The sequence below is a fragment of the Euprymna scolopes genome, chromosome 28, assembly GCF_053919585.1.
Source record: "Euprymna scolopes isolate OS-2025 chromosome 28, ASM5391958v1, whole genome shotgun sequence".
NCBI lineage: Eukaryota > Metazoa > Mollusca > Cephalopoda > Sepiida > Sepiolidae > Euprymna > Euprymna scolopes.
In genome coordinates, this window is record NC_136509.1 from 52,269,884 (window position 1) to 52,293,476 (window position 23,593).

At 35.8% G+C, this 23,593-nt stretch overlaps 1 protein-coding gene across 3 annotated transcripts in view; it reads right to left on the reverse strand.

Annotated features, from left to right (window-relative positions):
• Positions 1 to 1,390: 1,390 nt before the first annotated feature.
• LOC145249618 (histone-lysine N-methyltransferase SETMAR-like) overlaps positions 1,391 to 23,593 on the reverse strand; it is a 185,997-nt gene continuing 163,794 nt past the window's right edge. For all 3 annotated transcript variants that reach the window (XM_080111343.1, XM_080111345.1, XM_080111344.1), the window contains exon 2: positions 1,391 to 2,324. In XM_080111343.1, the coding sequence (XP_079967469.1) occupies positions 1,989 to 2,324 (336 nt within the window). In that variant the 3' untranslated portion in view covers positions 1,391 to 1,988. The remainder of the gene's footprint in view (positions 2,325 to 23,593) is intronic.

The following is a 23,593-nucleotide window of genomic DNA, read 5'->3' on the forward strand; positions in this document are numbered from 1 at the left end:
CTGTCATTGTACAAGATAGCCCAGTGGAAGAGGTTTAGGCTTCACATCATGGGGTCCCGATTTCAAATCTCGCTAGATTCAGCCACTCTGATGAGTTGTAGATGACGAAAAACATGTCAGTGGATAATTATATTTTAAAAACAAAAACATTACATATGGTGCTGCTCATTTGGGGATACCAAATTGGCCAAAGGGAAAATTATATATATATATATATATATTTATTTATTTATTTTAATAGAAGGTTTAATACCAGAACCAAGCTGCATCATGTCTTAGTTAAAGAGCTACTGCATGCAGATGATGCTGGGTTTTTTTTTTGTCACCCACTGAGGCCGATATAATGGCTCGCTTTGCTGATTCCTGCACTGTACTGATTTTGGTCTGAAGATCAATCTGTTTAAAAGAAAGGCGATATTCACTCCTGCACTGGGCGAATCATATGTGGAGCTGAATATTATGGTCTGTGGTGCAGGCTAGAGGTTGTCGATTCATTTGTCTACCTTAGTAATTCTCTGTCAAAAACATACGAATTCAGAATGTCGCTGTATCTTTTGGAAAGTTAGTGAATAGAGTGTGATCTGACCGTGGCATCACAGGCAGTACAAGGATCTATGCTTACAAGACGTGTGTGCTAATCACGCTGTTGTATTCACGGGAGACATGAACATTGCATCAAAGGCACATTAAATGGCTTGAACGATTTCACCACTAAAATACTTGAGACGTATCTTAAACATCAAGTGGCAAGCACAAAGACCTGGCACCGAGGTCCTTGTGAGAACATGTTCCTCTAGTATTGAGACCCTTGTAATCAGATCTCATGCATTGGGTGGGCCACGTGGTTTGAATGAAAGATTGTAGGCTGCTGAAAGAATTATTTTATGGAGAGCTAGAAAATGGCAAGCACCTTCAACATAAGACACGGAAGAGGTTCAGGAACTTTACAAAGATCAATTTGAAAGTCCCGCAAATCAACATCGACATGTCGGAAGAACCTACTCTGCCAAGGCTGAAGTGGCAAAAGCTTGTACGTGAAAGTTTGATATGATATTCGTCAACTGATCAATGCCATGCCTAGAAGGGTCCTAGCATTAAAAACAGCAAAGAGAATGTCAACCAAGTATTAGTTATTAAATTTGTGACCATTTATTTTTCATCTTGTTTTATAAATTTTATGTTTATTGAAATAGTCTGTTTCTATGGGTGCCTAGCTTTTTCTGTCATATATATATATATATATATATATATATATATATATATATATATATATATATATATGGTTGGTGCAAAAATAATGTCATTTTTTGACGTTCAACTTAAAAAAAGATCATAACTCTTTTCATAATAAACTTTATTAATCAAAATAATAACCATTAGAATCGAAACATTTTTACCAACGAGAAACAAATTTATTCACTTCATTAGCATAGAAATCCGGAATTCTGGAAGCGATTCGGTATCATTTTAAAGCATTTTTCACACAGGAAGTTGTCAAGATGCTTGAAAAAGTGATAATCGGTGGGCGAGAGGTCTGGTGAATATGTATATGAGGCAGAGTCTTGTAGGCCAATTCGTTCAGCTTCTGCAGGGCCAGTTGAGCAACATGCAGGCGAGCGTTGTCATGGAGGAGAATTGGTTCCTTCATATCTCAGGCACATATACTGTATTTTGTCAATTTGTCGGTAGTATTTCTCTGCCGTAATTGTTTTGCCTGGATTCAAGAAGCTGTAATGGATGAGACTGGTTGCAGACCACTAAACAGTCACTATAACCTTTCTTTAGTGCAATTTCGGCTCCAGGAAGTGTTGTGGAGCTTCTCCAGAATCCAACCACTGTACTGAATTTCGACGATTATCGTAGAAGATCCACTTCTCATCACAAGTCACAATTCGCTCGAGAAATAGGTCGTTTTTCTTGCACAGAATGAACATAGAAGACATAGCAAAACGACGATTTTTTTGATTACCGTTCAATTCATGCGGCACTCATTTATCCAACTTTTTTACTTCCCTATTTGCTTTAAATGGTGAACGGTTTTTTGAGTGCTTGAACTCGAGTTCAACAGCAACTTCTGGTGTAGTTTTGCAATGATCAGCTTCAATTAAGGCTTTTAAATGTTCATTATCAACCGCAGTTGGACGGCTACAACCATCTTCATCTTCGAAGCTCTTGTCACCATTGCAAAATTTCTTGAACCACCGTTGTGCCACACGTTTGTTAGTGGTTCCTGGGCCAAACGCATCATTGATATTACAAGGTTTCTCACCAGCTTTTCGGCCTAGTTTGAACTGGAACAAGAAGATCATGCTGATTTGAAAAGCCTGCAAAAAAATGAATGAAGAGATTAAGAACGGTAACGAATAACATGATTCGATAGAGCGAAAAACACGCTTCAAAATGATATATATCATGGCTATATATATATCAAGGAATTAATTAAAAAAGAAAGTATAAAAGTAACATATGTGAGAAAACCATATTGTTTCTACATCAACCTAATATATATATATATATATATATATATATATATATATATATATATATATATATATATATTATATATATAATATATATATATATATATATATATATATATATATAATATGTATATTTATACAAACTTTATTGGCTATATATATGCATACATGTTTTTCCAGTGCCTCTTTTCAGAGATATCGCGTCTTAAGGCCTTGAAATCAAATTAAAAAATATGTAGAATTTTAGAAAAGTTTTTATCCAATTATACTAAAAAGAAAAGTAGAGAGAAAAATGGAAGGTAAACGAAAAGCGGGTGAGAGGAGTGGTTGAACAAGGATTTATAAAATAAAAAATACTCTTTTATTATCTTTTGTTAAAATTATTTTATTCATTGCGTCTTTTTATTCACATATTATTTAAAACCCTCTGCTTTAATCGTAACGACACTTAATGCCAACTATTCTAAGCTCCCATTATACTCATGTAATCCATTTGAAAATCGAATCCACGGTCACGTGAGACCCACACACGAAGACATCACCAGCTCCCACCTTCACATCCATATACACTCAAATGTACACTTACACTCATATACAGTACATACAGATACCTTTTTACATTAACATGCGTTTATACTCACACATATACGTACACATATGCATAGACATATACACTTACTTAAATATTCATGTATATATATATGCATATATATATATACATATATATACATATATATACATATACATATACATATATATATACATATATATATACATATATATATACATACATTTATATATATACATACATATATATACATACATATATATATACATACATATATATACATACATATATATATATATATATATATATATATATATATATATATATATATATATATATATATATATATGAAATAAAATGGAGGTGGAAGGACCTGGATACTCAACGTTTCGCCCGATTTATGCGGGCTTCTTCAAGAGGGATGGTCATTGACGAAAGAGTCGGAGGATTGGGGCTATATATAATGATGGGGGAGAGCAGCGTGTTATATATAGCCCCAATCCTCCGACTCTCTCGTCAATGACCATCCCTCTTGAAGAAGCCCGCATAAATCGGGCGAAACGTTGAGTATCCAAGTCCTTCCACCTCCATTTTATTTCATATCGTCGGATTTAATCCAGCTCAACAATCATATATATATACACTTGTGCCCGATATTATTCATACCCCTCGTATCTTTGAGATTTCTATAAGAATATTGCTCAAACCAGAAGGTAGACAATATTAAAGGGATTTCAGACAATAAATCAAGCATAGGCATTTAATTTAAACTCAACAAATAAATAAATTATGCAAGTTTGAAACATTATACAAAGAAAAACAATAATGGCATTAGTTCAAAATTATTCATACCTCTCTTACTAATAGTCAATAGCATGCCCTTTATTCTTAATAACTGCCTGTAACCGTTTTGGATATTTATCAACAAGGTTTTTACAAGCATCAACACTGATTTTTGACCATTCTTCAATGCAGTAGTTCTCCAAATCCCTCAAATTTCTAGGTTTCCGCTTTTTAACCTCAGTTTTCAATATGTGCCAGAGGTTTTCGATAGGGTTCAGGTCGGGACTCTGGCAAGGCTATTCCAAAACATTAATTTGATTATCCTCAAACCATTTCTTGACTATTTTGGCAGTATGTTTTGGATCATTATGCTGTTGAAGGACCCAGTTTGGTCCTAAATTGAGATTCTCCGCATCCTGTCTAATGTTTTTCTGGAGTATCTCCAAATATTGCTCCTTCTTCATGGTTCCATCTATCTTGACCAAACTACCTGGACCACTAGCCGAAAAGGAGCCCCAAAACATTAGGCTACCACCACCATGTTTCATCGTGGGTATGGTGTTCTTTGGGTTGTAAGCTTCTCCTTTCTTCCTCCAAACGTAAGAAGCATCCATATGGCCAAACAATTCAATTTTTGTTTCGTCAGTCCACAAAATACTTGAGAAAACGGACTCTGGAGAATTCACATGGGTCCTAGCAAACTTTAGACGTGCTGCAAGGTGTTTTCCGGTGTGCAATGGAGTCCTTCTTGGTCTTCTTCCTTTCAGACCATTTTCATGCAGAGTCCTTTGCAATGTTTGCCTTGATATTTTTATGCCAGAAGACTCCAGATTTTCTAAAATGTCCTTAGTAGTGGTGGTTGGATTTGCATTAACACTTCTTACAATATTCCTGGTGGCTCTAGCAGACAGTTTCCTTTTCCTTCCTCTACCAATCAAGTTGTTTGTTGTGTGGTGGCTCTGGAATTTTTTGATGATGCTCTGTACTGTTACTGTAGGGACCTCAAATTTCTTGGAAATTGACTTGTAACCTAAACCATCCTTATGTGAATTCGCAATTTTAGTCCTAAGATCATTACTAAGCTCTTTTTTCTTCCCCATTCTAATAATTTTTATTCTTTTATTGGTTTTCAGTTGATATCATTTTAATTTCTGAAAAATGCAAAAAACGAAATGAAATTAATCAAAGGTTGTATAAAAGCATTCAAAATAAGAATCAAACAGGAAACAAACAGTCAGAAATTCGATTAATACTGAAAAAATAAGGGGGTATGATTATTTTTGAACATTGCAGATTTTATAAATAGCTGTATATTTCTTTTATTACGAGTATCCCGAGATTTTAAAATGACGAAAATGATCAGAAGAGGTTTATTAAGAATATGTATCAATATGGACGTAAACAATAAATTCTTACAAAGTTACACATAATAAACTCAATTTTCAAGGTGGGGTATGAATAATATCGGGCACAAGTGTATATATATATATATATATATATATATATATATATATATATATATATATATATATATATATATACATATATATATACAGTCCTGGTCAAAATCATAAGACCACTTAAGAAAGTAAGTGTTTACACATATTATCGAATTTTTAATCAAACAAATGGTTGAAACCATTGCCAAAAGGGAAAATATGATGGAAAAACAATGAAATTTGCTTCATTCGAAACCTTAACCCTGATCTAATAATTATTTTTTAAAAAAACAACATTTTCACCTGGTATAATGATAATGATAAAACCACTGATAATCTATCTAACAAAAGGCAATTATAAATTACTAAAAAGAGTCTCAGTATTTAGTATAGCCTCCATTATTACGAATTACTTCAAAAATTCTCTTTGGCATGCTTGCGAATAAGTTTTTTATCCCATGTACTGAAAACTGAATCAGAAATTTCCTTTATCGAATCATACTGGGCTCCATCCTTGAACACTTCTTTTGCCATCCATCCCCAAAGATTTTCAATGGGATTGAGGTCTGGAGAACATGCTGGATGATCTAGCAATTCTATATTATTTAAAGAAAAGTATTCTCGTGCTTGTCGAGAAGTGTAGATTGCAGCGTTGTCTTGCTGGAAAATCCAATGTCTTCCACACAGACGTGGAGCTTCAGTCCTGATAGAAGCATTTTCAAGCATTGAAATGTACTTCAATGATGTTTGCCGGCCTTTCACTACTTGCAACTTTAGGGTCCAGCTGACGAGAAAGCACCCCGGATCATTAAAGACCCTTCTCCACTATGCCAAGTTGAAAAAGTCTCTTTGGGCAAATTTTTATTATGCCAATAGTGTTGAAATCCATCTGGACCATCTAGATTAAACGTTTTCTCATTGGAGAGAATTACATTTTCCCACTTCTCTTCATCCCAAGTCTGGTATTTGGCAGCATATTTAAGTCGGTTAATTTTGTGCTGTTCAAGAAGACGTGGTTTCTGCAGTCGCTTTAAATGATTGCAACCCTTCATTTTCTGATGGTTTTAGGGCTACATTCTGCTGCTGTTTAGCTTTTCAATCGACTTGAGCTCATACTGAAGTTTTTTTTAAAATTCCTTCTGATACGGCGATCCAGTTATGGGGTTATGTTTTTTGGTCGACCTGGACTCTTTTTGTGCCCATATTGATCTGGATCTATAGGAGAGTCCACCCCTATTAAGCTCAAAGATCCTTCCTCTCTCAAACTCTGATAATGGTTTCCCTTTTGTCATTTATAATTTAGTAAGATGTTTTTTTATCCACTAACAAGTTGCTTTTAGTAAGATAGAAAGCTTTCGTATTGATTTTTTCAAAACTAGCTGATTTTATTAAAGTGGTCTTATCATTTTGACCAGGTGAAAATGTTTGTTTTTAAAAAATAATTATTAGATCAGGGTAAAGGTTTCGAATGAAGCAGATTTCATTTTTTTCCATCATATTTTCCCTTTTGGCAATGGTTTCAACCATTTGTTTGATTAAAAATTTGATAATATGCGTAAACGCTTACTTTCTTAAGTGGTCTTATGATTTTGTCCAGGACTGTATACGCCTAGATATTCACACACACACACACACACACACACACACGCATATATATATATATATATATTCATATATATGCATATATATATATATATATAATTAATTACTATAATAATTATTAAATAATTATTAAATATTAAATAAATATATATAATATTAATATATATGTCGTTCAAACAACGTAGTGCTTGAATATATGGTTAAGTGGCAGTTTTAGACATTTAGAACTGCTTTAAAACTTCACCGTTCACTCATTTTTTGACCAAATTTTAAACAATTATTATAGTTCATAGATCACCTTCTCAGCTATATTGTAAATTTTTTTTCTATTTTCATTCAGTAAAACAAAAGACCAAAACAATGAATGTTAAAGGGCCAATATTGGGGTCACAGTTAAAAAAAAAATTGACCTCCAATTTTGTGCCTAAACATTTGAAATTTTACATAACGGGTATTCAGACATGCGCCAAGCATTTTAATCAGTTTGGGGGCGAAAATTTGGCTGACAAATTGAAAGAGTTGACCTTTGCAGATTCTACCAAACTCCTCTGCCAATTTTGGGTCTAAACACTTGAAATTTTAGATTAGGTAACTTGGACATTGGTCAAACTTTTTATTTTGATTTGAGACCAAAACCATAAATGTTAAGGGGTCAAAATTGGGGTCAAATTTTTTAAAAAATTACCTCTGCGGTCTCTACGAAATTAGACAATTTCTGATCGAAACATTTGAAATTTTACATAAAGTACATTCACACATAGGGCAAGTTACGAACAGTGCATAGGTTTAACAATATGTGGTCAGGCATTGTCGTGGAGGAGAATTAGACCTTTTCTGTTGACTAGGGTTGGGTGTTGGTGTCGAAGTTTCTGATGCATTTCATCCATTTGTAGACAGTATTTCTCTGCCATACTGGTTTCATCTGCAATCAAAAATCTGCAATGGATGAGACCAGTCACAAATAACCGGACAGTCAGTATGACCTTCCTTTGGTGCAACTCTAGCTTCGGGAAGTGTTGTGGAACTTCATCGGCATTGACTGAGCTGAGAATCGTCGATTGTCGTAAACAACCAACTTTTCATAACAAGTCACAACTCGGTCAAGAAAGGATCATTCTTGTTGTATAAAAGAAGGGAAGATGGCACTTCATAACGGCGTTTCTTTTGGTTGCCATTCAGTTTGTGAGGCACCAATTTATCAAGGTTTTTGTCTTTCCAATTTCTCTCAAGTGGTTGGAAATCATCGTATATGTTACCTCTAATTCAGAAGCAATTTCTCGAACAATTGAGCATGAATTGGCTTCAGCTAAGGCTCTTAATTGATCGTTGATCTGATGGCCGACCACTATGCTCATCATCTTTGACTGTCGTTGCTGCCACGAAATTTCTTAAACCACTATTGTTCTATACGTTCAGCAGTGGTTCCTGGGCCAAATGCTTCGTTGATATCACAAGCTGTTTCAGCAGCTTTTCAGCCTAGCTTGAATTGAAATGCAAAAATTGTGCGAATTTGCTTTTTTCTTCCATCTTTTATTCAACATTCTGAAAAGAAGACAAAATTGTTTTAAAACGATTGTAATTTAAACAATTGGATAGAACGAAAAACGCTCTTTAAAATGATATATAAGGTAAAGGTATAACAAAAACTTATTTGAAAATACATCATTTGAAATCAAAATTTTAAATTCCACAATAACTTTTTTCTTAACCTAATATAACCATATTTACATAGACACATTAACTCTGGCATACTGTATAAGAAGGAGAAAGAGGAAACCATAGTAGAAATCACGAATGATGCTGGGTTAAACAAAGTTGAGACGTAAAAAATAATAAAATACCAAGGTTTTATGCATGACATGAAAAGAAGCTGGAATCTTAGGAAGATCTTTATCATTCCAGTTATTATAGAAGCAACTATACTCATGAAAATTTATTGCCATTACTGAGACTTGCCATCTTCTTGAATAACGAATGCATTCAAGAAGATAGCAGGTCTCAGTAATGACAACAAAATGCAGGTTCTGCCACACAGAATTGGAAAGTGTGAGTCATCTGGCATCAAGTTGCAAGATTCTTTTGGGGGACGGCTACTACACAGCGAGACATGATGGAGTATGTAAGTACCTCTACTGGACCATCTGTAAAAAATTAAACATCCAGTGTAGCAGCAAGTCCTGGCAACATCAATTTGAAAGAACAGTTGGAAATAACTTATATACTATATATTACGACCATGTAATCTCTACAGCCACCTACCTTGAAAATGCTGCTGTCAAACCTGACATAGTTATATGGAATAAGTCAGAGAGAGTGGCAACCTTGGTTGAAGTGAGTGTCTCTAATGATGGAGGTCTGAACAGAGCTGAAAGGGAGAAACAGGCCATCTGTCACATGTCCATCTATCTGGCACGTTTCTCCTTCCCTCGACCGCATGCTCGCCACAGCCGGCTTATTCTCATCCTCGATTTTAAACGTCCATTTTCTTATACGTATACTTTTCTTCTTCTCTGAACTGTTTCTCTTTCTTCAGACGCTAGTTCGCACACACTTCCTATTTTCTATATGTCTTTTTTTTCTTACAGCTGCTGCTGATATTTTCCAACGCGCTCATACGCGCTCTGCTACACTTTATAGTAATTATAGTATTATAAAATAGTAACTTGAAGGTTATGAGGATTTTTGAAGTATAAAAACGATGTTGTTTTTAATATTTTATATTGTTTATATTTCAAGCAGTCTCCCGCTCTTGATCACAAAAATGTAGCGAAATAAAAATTAAAGACGTAAAAAAACAAACAAACTGGAAATTTGTATTTTGGGCTACATTTATTCCTTGCAACAATGTTTGAAAAAGTTCACGTGAATTATTTTTACCGATTGTGGAAGCAGAATGTTGAATTATTTTTAAAAAATCTTCAACGCATTAGCGGTCATATCGTCCGGCAGTTTAGAAACTGAAACAAATGTTTTGAACGATAAAAATAATATTATTATTAATAGTTCTAATAATAATAATAATAATAATAATAATAATAAATATAGTAATTTTGACCAGAGTCTCATAGTAAAGCATATACATAAATGTATGCGTTTACACCAATACTACCAAACATATATATATATATATATATATATATATATATATATATATATATATATATATATATATATATATATATATATATATAAACACATATATAAATATACACACATAAAAGCATATATATAATAATTGAAACGAATGTGTTGAACGGTAAAAATAATCATATTGTTAATAGTTATAATAATAGTAGTAGTTGAAACAAAAATAATAAATATAGTCAAATAATAATATTAATGATGGTTATAATAATAATAATAATAGTAATAATAATAATAATAATAATAATAATAATAATAATAATAATAATAATAATAATAATAAGAAGAAGAAGAAGAAGAAGAAGAAGTACCATTGAGGCACGACGCCTTGGCGAATTTCATTTACACTTTTTATCCCTGTTTTAAATCTTAATGCTGTTGTTATTATTTAGCAATATATAAGCAATTTTGAACCGTTGCTTCTTTTTGTATTTTAACTTTCGTTTCTTAAGCGGCGAAGAGGTAGTCAGGAGGCAAAATCTTGAAAATTCACTTTAGGGGGTACGGAATGTTAGGAGCAAGCATTCATGTCAGACTGTTAGAGGGATCCATACTGAAGGTTTTTCAGGTGGATGCCCATTCAATTAGGCCTTTAATAATTTTTTAGAGCAAAAACAAAATGGCCACCATGGTCGAAAATACAGTACTATTATAATGTGACATAGCTCCATATCTATTTGAGATAATGTTATGAAATTTGCTGTAATTGGAGATAATATTATTTGTGATGTATATTAAACTTTGTTTAGTAAGAATTCCATATTTTTATACATTTAAAATGATTTTATTATCACTTTTTAGCCAAATTTCTGACGAACTTCATTGGGTCATTCTATCTCAATTCACCTGGCAATTACACCCACTAACTCCGAATTACTTGAAAATTGGCACAAAATTTCCTCTTATTATTTAAATTATTTTAATTATTTGGTTGTAAACGTTATGGTTCAGATTTTAGGAGGGTGTAAAGTTTGCATATTTGGCTACTAAATTTAAGCCATGAAACGTCACAAAATTTCAATGTTATCTAAATTTTTAAAAAATACTTCCACAAATTCAATATTTCTGAAATTTGGTAGGTAAAACATTTAGAGACTGTATAATCCAAATATTTAATTATTTTAACTCTATATTGAATAGAAAAATATTTTGTTCAACCAAAAGCAGCCCCCCCCCCCAAATTAATTTTTAGACCTAAGACGCTTACGGTCAGTATAGAGAAAATACATCTCATTCAATTGTCATAAAACTTCTTTTTTATAGCATCAACTATATGATTGTTTAAGTTCTCCAAAGAATTTGGTGAGGTTCTTTGCCTAATTTGGAAGATAATTATTGCAAAAAAACAAAATGGCTGCCAAAGCGAAAAATGATTTTCTTAAAATCTTTTATTTTATTCACTTGTACTTAATCTATGTATAAGAAGTTTATATATGTGATGAATGTAATATATAATAAGTTATTATTATTATCTGTCGGCTCCCACTAGTGTCCGTGTATCGGGTACTGCCATTTTGTTATCTTTCTTCGTTTTTTCCATGAGAAAGGGAAAGATGATAGTGCCATTCGCTGTAGATGTTGTTTATGAGCTTATCAAATAGATATTAAAAAAAAAGCATGAACACATTTGATTAGTTAAGCTAGTGATCTTTAGAGTATGATAATGTGCTAATTTGCATAATTTTTATTTGTTCTTATTCTCCAACAGCATGTTCTGAGTTGAGCTGAGCTTCAATATGGAGTCGAGTGTGAGCACCCAAAGCTCTCAGAAGTCTTCCGGTACAAGTATTGATTGGACCCTGTGCCTTTTTTGTCAGAAGAAAGACCCAAAGAAACCTATTAGAAATCTTGGAGAGGTTAGAATTCAAAGGGCCCGCATAGCTGCTGTAGAACGCAAGAAGTACAATGATTCTGAAAACTTCCGCACTATAGAAAGAATTCAAGCCATTGATTTTGAGAAAATCATTAAAGAGATTAAAGTCATCAATCACAAAGACTGTTATTCTACCTTCACAAGTTCCTTAAAACTAACACGGCTCAGAACAAAGTATGAACGCACCATTACCTCAAGCAGTGCATCTGAGAGTCCACCACGAAAACCTTCATTACGCAGTAAATCTTCCACTATGAACACTGACTTGTGCATCTTCTGCCAAAAGAAAAGCAACAAAGAAACAAAGAAACATACTTAGTTGCCACTTTTGAAGTTTCTGACAAAATTCTTGAAGGAGCTCAAACGAGCCATGTTATGCAGTGTCGTCTAGCAGGAGTTACTGATCTTGTAGCGGCAGATGCCAGGTATCATCTTCAGTGTTACGTCGAGTTCAATAGAAAAGCATCCAAGTCCTATACAATTACAGCTGAAACGGCCAGAGATATATGCTTTAACAAAGTCGCGTCAGAAGTGTCAACTGGATTGGCACGAGGTGATATCTATTCGCTGAATGATGTTTGAGATAGGTACTCTTCCTTACGCAGAGAATTTGGCATTGAAGCTGGATCATACCGGGATAATAGATTCCACCTTAAAGAGAAACTGCACCGAATTCTTCCCGGGCAAATATACTTTGTACCACAACTTAATCCACATCAACCACAGCTGTTGTTTTCTACACAGTCATCCAAGATTGCTGTTCAGACATTGGAAAATAAATCTGAGGAAATGGAGACCAACACATTTGTGAATGATCTCAGGCAAACCCAGTTCTCACAATCAGAGACAGATGCAATGCTAACTTTGCATCACTGTGCATTACGCATTAGAAGTGACATAAAATCTCACCCTGGACTTGATAACTGCATATCTGTCAGCAAAGAAAATGCCGAACAAATTATTCCAGAGAGCTTGTTTCTTTTTCTCGGTATTTTGCTGTCAGAGAAAGTGGACAGAGAGGAAGATGACGACTTTGTGAAATGGACTGCATTGAGCATCAGTCAAGACCTTGTCTATGCTGTCACGAAACGTAAAAGGCTTACACCAAAACATGTTGGACTAGGCCTGGCAATTCATCAGGCGACCCGGTCGAAATCGCTCGTTGAACTTATCCATCACGCTGGGCACTGTGCCAGTTATGACCAGGTGCGTAGACTGGACACAACTCTTGGAGTTCACTATCTGCAACAGTTTGCAGATAATAAAAACACGCCTATTCCATCGAACGTGTCACTAAACAAGTTCTGTCATTATGCTGCAGACAAAATTGACATTATTGAAGAAACATTGGATGGCATGGGAACATTTCATGCGACACAAATGGTTGTGTATCAGAGAGGAGTACCCAAACAGAAACAGCAGGACATTCTTCCTCTTGGGAAATCTAAGTCGTTGAAAGTCCCTCTGGAACTTCATGAGCTTCAGAAGTTACCTTGTCGACCTCAGTCTTTAGTCACTTTAGTCAATCATGCTCCAGAGTCGATGTCGTATTTGATCGGTATGAAGCACATACCATCAAGGATACCACTCGAATTTCTCGGATTGGAAAAAGCCGGCCAATACATCGCAAAGTGAATAACAGGGACGTACCATTACCTGTTAACTGGAGACAGTTTATTGACCTCCCAGAGAACAAAAAAGATTTAGAACACTTCTTGAGTATGGAGCTGATTCGTCAAGCAAAATTAACACAAAAAGAATGCGATGTTGTGACTTCTGGAGGATTCCATGACAGGATGGCTGCAGAATCATCCCGTAGAACAAACGTCAATTCCTTAAAGTGTAACCACGACGAAGCTGATACCAGAATACTGTTACATTGTAAATGTGTTACAGATCTTGGTCATTAGTTCCAGAGACACAGACATTCTTGTCCTCCTTGTTCACTTTGCCAGTTACCTAACCAGAGAGATCTGATTCCAGACAGGAACAGTAAAGGATAGGAGTTTTGTTGCTGTACACAATGTAGTGCTTGATCCTGTTCTTCGTCGCAACCTTCCCGGATTCCATGCCATATCAGGCTGTGACACAGTCAGCCAATTTTGTGGCATTGGCAAAACAACAGCCTGGAAAACATTCACCAGTTATGGTCCCTTACTGGATGGACTTGGACGCGGCACACTCACGGAACAAACTCTGACTGATGTAGAGAAATTCATCTGCAGGCTCTATTCCAACAATGAAAATGACACAAAAATCAATAATGTGCGTTTTAAAATGTTCCTCAAGGGTTCCAAAGATCCCGAGAGGTTACTACCAACTCGGTCTTCCTTGAAGTTGCACATATAGCGAGCACATTATCAGTGTAAAGTTTGGCTCTCTCCACTGATCGCATGTCCAGACATTTGTACCCCGGTTGGAAATGGATGGAATCAGGATGGCACAACTGGAAATATACTGCCTCATCTGATGAGCGATGAGCCATTGCCAGAGATTTACCTTAAACTCACACAATGCCAGTGCAAGAATTGTGAATCTCAAAGATGCAGTTGTCGTCTGAAAAAACTGAGATGCACCACCGGTTGTGGTTGTTCTGCGGAAACTTGTCGAAATCCTTTGAACTGTGTCCATGATGATTCAGACTAGATTATATTTTCATGTTTTTTGGTTATTTTAGCATGAGACTATCTTATAAATGTTATGATAACATCATAAATTTTAAAAATCGGTGATTTTGTCATAATTTTACAATGGTTTTCATCTTTGATTTGAATAAAAAGTGATAATAAAATTATATTAAAAATATTTCATGATTTTATCTTAAATACACATGAAGCTATGTCAGTTATAAGTGCTGTATTTTCGAGATAGAATGACCCAATGAAGTTCGTCAGAAATTTGGCTAAAAAGTGATAATAAAATCATTTTAAATGTATAAAAATATGGAATTCTTACTAAACAAAGTTTAATATACATCACAAATAATATTATCTCCAATTACAGCAAATTTCATAACATTATCTCAAATAGATATGGAGCTATGTCACATTATAATAGTACTGTATTTTCGACCATGGCGGCCATTTTGTTTTTGCTCTAAAAAATTAATAAAAGCCTAATTGAATGGGCATCCACCTGAAAAACCTTCAGTATGGACCCCTCTAACAGTCTGACATGAATGCCTGCTCCTAACATTCCGTACCACCTAAAGTTATTTCTAGGCCTCTTTTCAGATTTTGCCTCCTGACTAATGTTGGAGGGGGGGGGGGCTGCTTTTGGATGAACAAAATATTTTTTCTATTCAATATAGAGTTAAAATAATTAAATATTTGGATTATACAGTCTCTAAATGTTTTACCTACCAAATTTCAGAAATATTGAATTTGTGGAAGTGTTTTTTAAAAATTTAGATAACATTGAAATTTTGTGACGTTTCATGGCTTACATTTAGTAGCTAAATATGCAAACTTTACACCCCCCTAAAATCTGAACCATAATGTTTACAACCAAATAATTTGGCAAATCATCTTAACTCTCCAAGAGGAAATTTTGTGCCAATTTTCAAGTAATTCAGAGTTAGTGGGTGTAATTGCCAGGTGAATTGAGATAGAATGACCCAATGAAGTTCGTCAGAAATTTGGCTAAAAAGTGATAATAAAATCATTTTAAATGTATAAAAATATGGAATTCTTACTAAACAAAGTTTAATATACATCACAAATAATATTATCTCCAATTACAGCAAATTTCATAACATTATCTCAAATAGATATGGAGCTATGTCACATTATAATAGTACTGTATTTTCGACCATGGCGGCCATTTTGTTTTTGCTCTAAAAAATTAATAAAAGCCTAATTGAATGGGCATCCACCTGAAAACCTTCAGTATGAACCCCTCTAACAGTCTAACATGAATGCCTGCTCCTAACATTCCGTACCACCTAAAGTTATTTCTAGGCCTCTTTTCAGATTTTGCCTCCTGACTTAGGAGAGAGATCCCTCCTCACCATTATTTTTATTTTCGCGTTGCACCCTTTTTCTTGATGGGACGTATTTTTATTTATTTTATCATTATTTTATTTATTAAATATTTAAATGTATTTTACATACATAAAATATATCCATAAAAACGTGTTGCTGTGTATCACCAGTCACCAAACTAGATCAACTATACCCAGAAATACGTGTCCATGGATATATTTTATGCACGTAAAATATTTTTTAAATATGTAAATAAAATATTTAAATATTTAATAAAAAAATAAATAAATAAATAAATAAAATATGCCCCATAAAAAAGAAAAAAAGGGCGACGCAGAAACAAAAATAATGGGGCTAATGCCTCTCTCCTCTTCATCGCTTAGGAAGTGAAAATTAAAATACAAAAATAAGAAAAAGTTCAATATAATATTCAATTAATATGTTTTATTAACTATTTGCTCTTATATATATATATATATATATATATATATATATATATATATATATATATATATATATATATATATATACAGATAGATAAATATTAGGCTCGCTCAAATATATGTAAGAAAAACCAAGTTGTTGTTTTTTTAAAACGAATTAAAATCCATTAAAATCCAGTATTCTTGAGCAACTTTTTTTCCAGAAAGATAAAAGCCTGAATTTTATCATATGAAAAGCAAAATGATATAAAACTTTTTCTACTATTTTTGATAAAATTTAAAATTTTGCATTTTCCAAAAACACCTCATTCACCGCCATTTTTGTCTCGATGAATATTTTTTAAAGGTTTTTGAACCAATCAATTTTTTTTTGTCTAAATAAGATTTAGGATGATTTGCTATAAAAACATGAAAAATATTTATAACATAACCCTAACCTGAATTTCAAATAATTTTATCTTTTATCTCATTTTATAGATTTCGCGTGGCGGAATTTAAAAATCCAAAAATTTAATGATAGTTTTGAAGAAACTACGGTAGCCTTAAAAGGACAAAATAAGTTCATTTAGTCCTGTAAATTTCCATGTATTTTTAACGCTTGTTTTTACAATTAAGTGAAGAATCAATTTTATGAGGGTTTAATTCTTTTTTCATAAGCGATATATATATATGTGTGTGTCTGTGTGTCTGTGTGTGTGTGTGTCTCTGTGTGTTTATTGCCTATATAAGCAACGCTGAGGCTGGCTAGTACCAGATGGGTAACCATTTTGGGAATGCTAGGCGGCGTATGTGTTGGAGACAAGTCCTGCATCTAGTATCACGCTTGGTCGTCTTGACCCTGTCTTGCCATCAAGGCCAAATGTTTCTGGACGAGAGAATGTAGTAAATGCAATCCCTTACATTTTAAACTAAGTCAAGCGCAAGTCATGGCAAAAAGAAAAAGGGTGAGATAACTACTGTTTGTAAAAACAAACAACTTTGGGTAGACCATAGGTGAGATAATATTACGTAATAACAAATTATCGAAAGAAATTATCGTATTTTTAGCAAAATGCTCAGTTATTTATCGATTTTGTTGTATCTTCAAATGCTTCAAAGTATTTATTATTTAATGGTATATTATCAATATTGGGCTCACTAAAAGAAAATTAACTTATTTTTCAAGCATTCAAAAGTAGTGTTTGTCGTAAAAATAGTATATATATATATATATATATATATATATATATATATATATAAAGCGGAACGTCTGTGTGTGTGTCTGGTCACGAATACGCTCCTATATGGTTGACTATTATAGAAAACTGATCACATATAATGATAGAAGATGTATCGAGACACAGGAATGGGTATGTTTGATCTGGCATAATGATGATTCATTAAAATTGTGGGGTCTGCGTATACGCCTGGTCCACAAAGTATGGAAATAAAAAATTAAAAAATTTAAAAAAAAAACGTTTACAAGTGTTTTTGATATAGATGTACATAAGAATACTTTGATAATTATGTTTTAACTTAAATAGGGATGGTATGATAAAATTGTGGGGTCTGCATTCGCGCCTGGTCTCCATAGAATGGAAATAGGCACAAACTTTAATTAAGACTTTTCATATCTATCTGCGTAAGTATACTTTGATAATTATGTTTCAGTTTGAAAAAATATGGTATGATAAAATTATGGGGTGTTCGTTCGCGCCTGACCTCCATAGAATGGAAATATGTCACAAAGTTTAACAAGGTTTTTTAATATAGATCCACAGAAAATTGTGATAAGTGTTTCAGTGTGAACAGGTATGGTATAATAAATTATGTGGTTTATCTATTTTATTTTTACTTTCATCATATTTTGCTTTGGTTTTGATGCCCCCAAATTCAAAGCTATCTCTTTACAAAACTTGCTTTTCATAACCTATCATACTTTCATAAATCAGAGTCCATTTTCTGTAGGCTGTTTTTGAACCCAGATAACATTTTTTTACCAGTTTCAGAAACTTACAGCTAGTTTCATATCAAATGCTTCGGAACCGTTGGCAATGCTAACGCGTACTGTGAAATTTTCGTACTGTTCCGCTTAATGTAAACAACTTGCCATCGTAATTGCTGAATCCACGGTATTTGAGGTGTGTCAAATTATTAACACAGTTTGTTTCGTCAATAAAATGGGTTGTAAAGGTGGATTGAGTAGTTCTAAAAAGCGTCCTATTACAGAACAGCTGGCAAAAGTGAAAACTACCTTCAAAATATCGAAAATGATAGTAAAGTACTATCAAACTGAAGAACTATTAAACTGTGAAGAACTTTGTCAAGGACCCTACAAAGGTACGTAAGAGAGCTGATAAAGGTAAATCTAGAGTTGTTTCACGCCGTTCTCTACTCCAAACTAAACGTGAAGTTGTTAAGAACTCTGGGCAGACAAGTCGAGAATCTTTGACCAAGCCGGATTAAAGAATGTCTCAAAAAGTACTCGATGTCGCCTTCTGAAATAAGTGGCAAAGTCTGTTAAGCCTGCGATAAAGCCTGCGTTAAAGCAACATCACATACAAAACCGATAGAAATGGGCAGAGGACAACAGGAAAACAGATTTTTCCAAAGCTTTGTTCACAGATGAAGTGCTCTTGATAGCCCAGATGGCCGGAGCAAGTGATGGGTCCTAGATGGACGACATCGTCATCAGCATTTAAGGCGCCAACATGGTGGTGATGAGATAATGATTTGGGCTGGGATTATCGGAGGTACTTTAGTTGGCCCATGGGGAGTCCCAGAAGGCGTTAAAATCACGTAAAATTCTTATATAGCTTTTCTGAAGGAACGCTTTGAACCATGGCTGAAGAAGCAAAGGTTGACGTTCAGAAGAACCATTATTTTTATGTAGGATCATGCTTCCTCGCATGCAGCAAACAAAAGCAAAGAGTATTCTCTGGTTCTCTGGGCGATGGAAGATGGAGTGGCCTGCAAATTCACCAGATTTGAACCCAATTGAGAACCTTGGAGTATCATGAAGCGATGCCTCTATGCAAATGGACGCCAATTTAAGAGCAAAGATGAGTTGTGGGATGCTCTCCAAGAGGTATCGCGAGGAATAATTTGTAGGGGACTAAAAATTAGAGGACACCGGGGAGGAGTAATCTGCCCCTGCTCTAAGGTTGGTTGGTTTTTCCCTTTGGTCATGGGCAGACGTGTTGCCTTTTCCCTCTCAAGAAGAGGAGAACCTTCGTTCCACCACGAGGTGAGCTCTGATAACTTTTTCCACCAGTCGGTGAGTCTTATCGAACTGTCGCTATTGTATTGTGTTTTATTGTTGTTTAAATGTTTGTCAGTGTATAATAAATGTGTAAACGTAATTGGGCAATTGTGTTTATTCATATATTTTTTGTTTAGTTAAAACTAACAAATTGGTGACTCTGAGAAAATATATATGTACACGCACATACATAAAAATAAGTTCTGTTAAAAAAAAGTAAAATAATATTTTTATGAACAATAAGAAAAAGTTAGGATGTAAATTTTATTTCTAGAATTCTAATTATTATTCCCTAAATAAAAATTCGTAGGGTAGCGTAATTAAGACAGCAACACGATTTTTCTTCTATTCTTTACATATTTTTGTCGATAGAATAAGGATAGAACTAGGGTTTTGTTTTAATCGTGCACAACAAATGCAACAAGTTTTTTTTCGAAACTAAATTATCTCTTATAGGAAAATTTCTTTCCTGAAACGGCTGTCGGTATTCCTGTCAAATTCGGCGCCTGATACAGGATTGGCTGATATGGGCGAGTACGTTGCGTTCTGTCTTTGTGCCCCCTTACCCTGTTGTATTATTACTATTCCTTTCTTTCCATGCCCTGCTGCTAGACTGTTGTAGTTTCCAGTGCGGTAAAATAAATAAATAAATATATTTTTTTTAAAAATGGCGACAACTTGTAACGTTAATGCCTCGTTAGTTCGCGACGACCTTGCTTTGTTTTTTGCTCAACTCGATTTATTTTTCAAACAAAAATCGATTGACAACCAGGCAGAGAAATTCTGTTACGTCGCATCCATTTTACCTCAGGATACAATTACTGAGGTAAAAGAGTTAATAATCTCTCCACCTACAGAAAAGCCGTACGATGTACTTAAGGAGAGAGTCACGACTGCTGTGACTGTTTCCACACATAAGCGCATTTCGCAGTTGTTAGAACAAGAGACCCTGTGAGATAGCAAGCCGTCCCAATTTCTAAAACGGTTACAAAAGTTAGCTGAAGGTGAGATGGATAAAAGCATTGTTAAGCATATTTTCCTCCAACGGATCCCGATGGAGTATAAGGTGGCTATCGCTGCTCAGGACGAGTCCACACTGGTGGAACAACTCGCCGTCATAGCAGATCACATTGCAGACATATTATCTACACAATCGCCTGCAGTATCCAGCGTGAAGACCTCTGGAAGAGACGAGCTTCTGGAAAAATTAATGGAGGGCCAAAAACGGTTGGAAGCCCGTATGAACAGAATGGCGGAAGACATCACCAGACTATCATTAAATCAGAAGCAGGGACATGGCAGCAGAGGAGGTCGCAGCCAGTCCCGGGAACGCAAGCAAGAAGCTATTTGTTGGAAGCACAAGAGATTTGGTGAAAATGCCAACTCTTGTATTCCACCTTGCAACTATAAGGGGCAGGGAAAAGCCTAAACCGACAGACGAGAGCGGCATCAACTGTCGGTGCATCCTGCTCTGGCCGCCTACTTTATGTTGTAGATAAAAATACAGGCATCTCGTTTTTAGTGGACAGTGGGGCACAAGTTTCCCTTATCCCGGCAACATCAGTTGACAAAAGGTCTCTTCCCTGTAAATTAACACTGCGAGCTGTAAACGGTTCGATAATACGGACTTATGGGGAGAGGTGCATGGACCTTAACTTGGGTTTACGCAGATCATTTATCCACGTTTTCATAGTGGCTGACGTAAGCAGTGATATACTGGGTACTGACTTTCTGCAAGCATTTGGCCTGGTAGTAGATATGTTAGGCCAGTGTCTCCGAGATCCAAGCACACAACTTGCAGCATGTGGGGTGGTGGGGACTGGCACATCATTAGGTCCACAGGTAGCACATGCAGACCAGGACGAAGCCTTCCTGAGTCTGTTGAAGGAATATCCTTCAATATCGGTCCCCTCCTTTCACAAGGAAGTGTTACCACACACTGTAACTCATTACATTGAGACAAAAGGCCCACCCGTCCATTGTAAAGCCAGACGTTTAACACCTGAAAAAATAAAGGCTGCGAAAGCAGAATTTCAGCAGATGATGCAGCTTGGCATAGTTCGTCCTTCAAATAGTGAATGGACCTCGCCTCTTCATCTTGTTAGTAAGGGTCCAAATGCATGGCGGGCATGTGGGGACTACCGAGCTTTAAATGCCGCTACGAAATCGGATAGGTACCCAGTACCACATATCCAAGATATAACAGCAGTGGCCCAGAATAATAGGGTCTTTACTAAATTAGACCTTATTTGGGCATACCACCAGATCCCTGTGGAGCCTGAACATATTCCCAAAACGGCAATTACCACACCGTTTGGAATGTTTGAATTTTTGCGTGTTCCATTTGGTTTATGCAACGCAGCTCAAACATTCCAACGTTTTATAGACCAGGTTCTGCGAGACTTGCCATTTGTGTGTGCATACATAGATGACATCCTCATTGCTAGCAGGAATAGGCATGAACACATAGATCATGTGCACCAAGTATTTGATCGCCTGAACCAATATGGTGTTGTTTTAAATCCATCGAAATGTACTTTTGGTCAATCCGAGGTTATATTTTTTGGGCACCATATTTCAGAGAAGGGAATTTCCCCATCCCCAGAGACACTCAAGTCCATCTGAGATTTCCCTATCCCTGCTACAATGAGACAGTTGCGGCAATTTTTAGGATTAGTTAACTTCTATCGTAGGTTTCTCCCTCATGTTGCCCAAGTACTTTTGCCATTGACAGGTATGCTGACAAATGTGAAGAACTGCAGCATTACACTATCGGAGGAAGCAATAGCAGCATTCAACAAAGTAAAGGCCATGTTAGAAGACACTGCAAAGCTGTCCCACATTCAACCCGATAGTGAACTTTGCCTGGCAGTAGATGCATTTGCAACTGGAATTGGAGCAGTCCTGCAGCAAAAATGTAATGGGAACTGACGACCTATTTCTTTCTTCTCCAGGAAATTGACTGACACAGAAACACGCTATAGCACATTTTCCAGAGAGTTGTTGGCCTCGTTTTCCGCAATAAGACATTATCGACAGCTCCTAGAGGAGCCATTCTACTTGGTGACTGACTACAAGCCTCTATTAGGCGCTCTGAAGTCCTCCTCAGACAAATACTCTCCCCAAGAGGTTCGTCAGTTGGACTATATCCTACAGTTTACGTCGGATGTCAGACACGTGAAGGGAGATGACAATATACCAGCAGATACACTGTCACGAGGAATAAACTCCTTCACATTGGGACCTTCCGTCGAAGCCAACACCTTAGCTATGGAGCAAGAAAAAGACGAGCACCTGCAGAAGCTTCTGCAGAATAATGGAACATCACTGCAGCTGGTGAAAATGGCACACCCCAACAGTCCTAGAAAAATAGTGTGTGATATCAGCACTAACAAACTGCGCCCATATGTTCCAGCATCCTTAAGGAAAGACATATTCAACGCGGTACACGGGTTATCACACCCAGGGGCCAATGCGTCGATACGTTTGATGACAGACAGGTATGTCTGGCCGAGGATGAAAGCAGACGTGCGAGAATGGACAAAGAAGTGCGTGCAGTGTCGAAAGGCCAAGGTCGGTCGACATACACGTGCGCCACTAGGCACATTTCCAGTACCTGATGAGAGGTTCAAGCGCATACACCTCGACATCACCGGTCCATTTCCGACATGTGAAGGCCAATGCTATCTTTTGACATGTGTCGACAGATTTTCAAGATGGTTTGAAGCCTTACCAATGCGGGATATGACAGCATACACAACAGCCAGAACTTTCCTCGCTGGATGGGTAGCAAGATTCGGTGTCCCGGAAAATGTGACAACTGACAAAGGTAGACAGTTCGAGTCCAAACTGTTTCATAAACTCTCAGGACTTTTGGGCACCAGAAGTATACACACGACAGCATACCATCCACAAGCAAATGGAGCAGTCGAACGTCTACATCGCAGCCTAAAGGCCTCTTTACGCGCAGTGCTTACCAGCAATACAAAGTGGTTAGAACACCTTCCTCTAATTTTGTTGGGTTTACGCACAGCAGT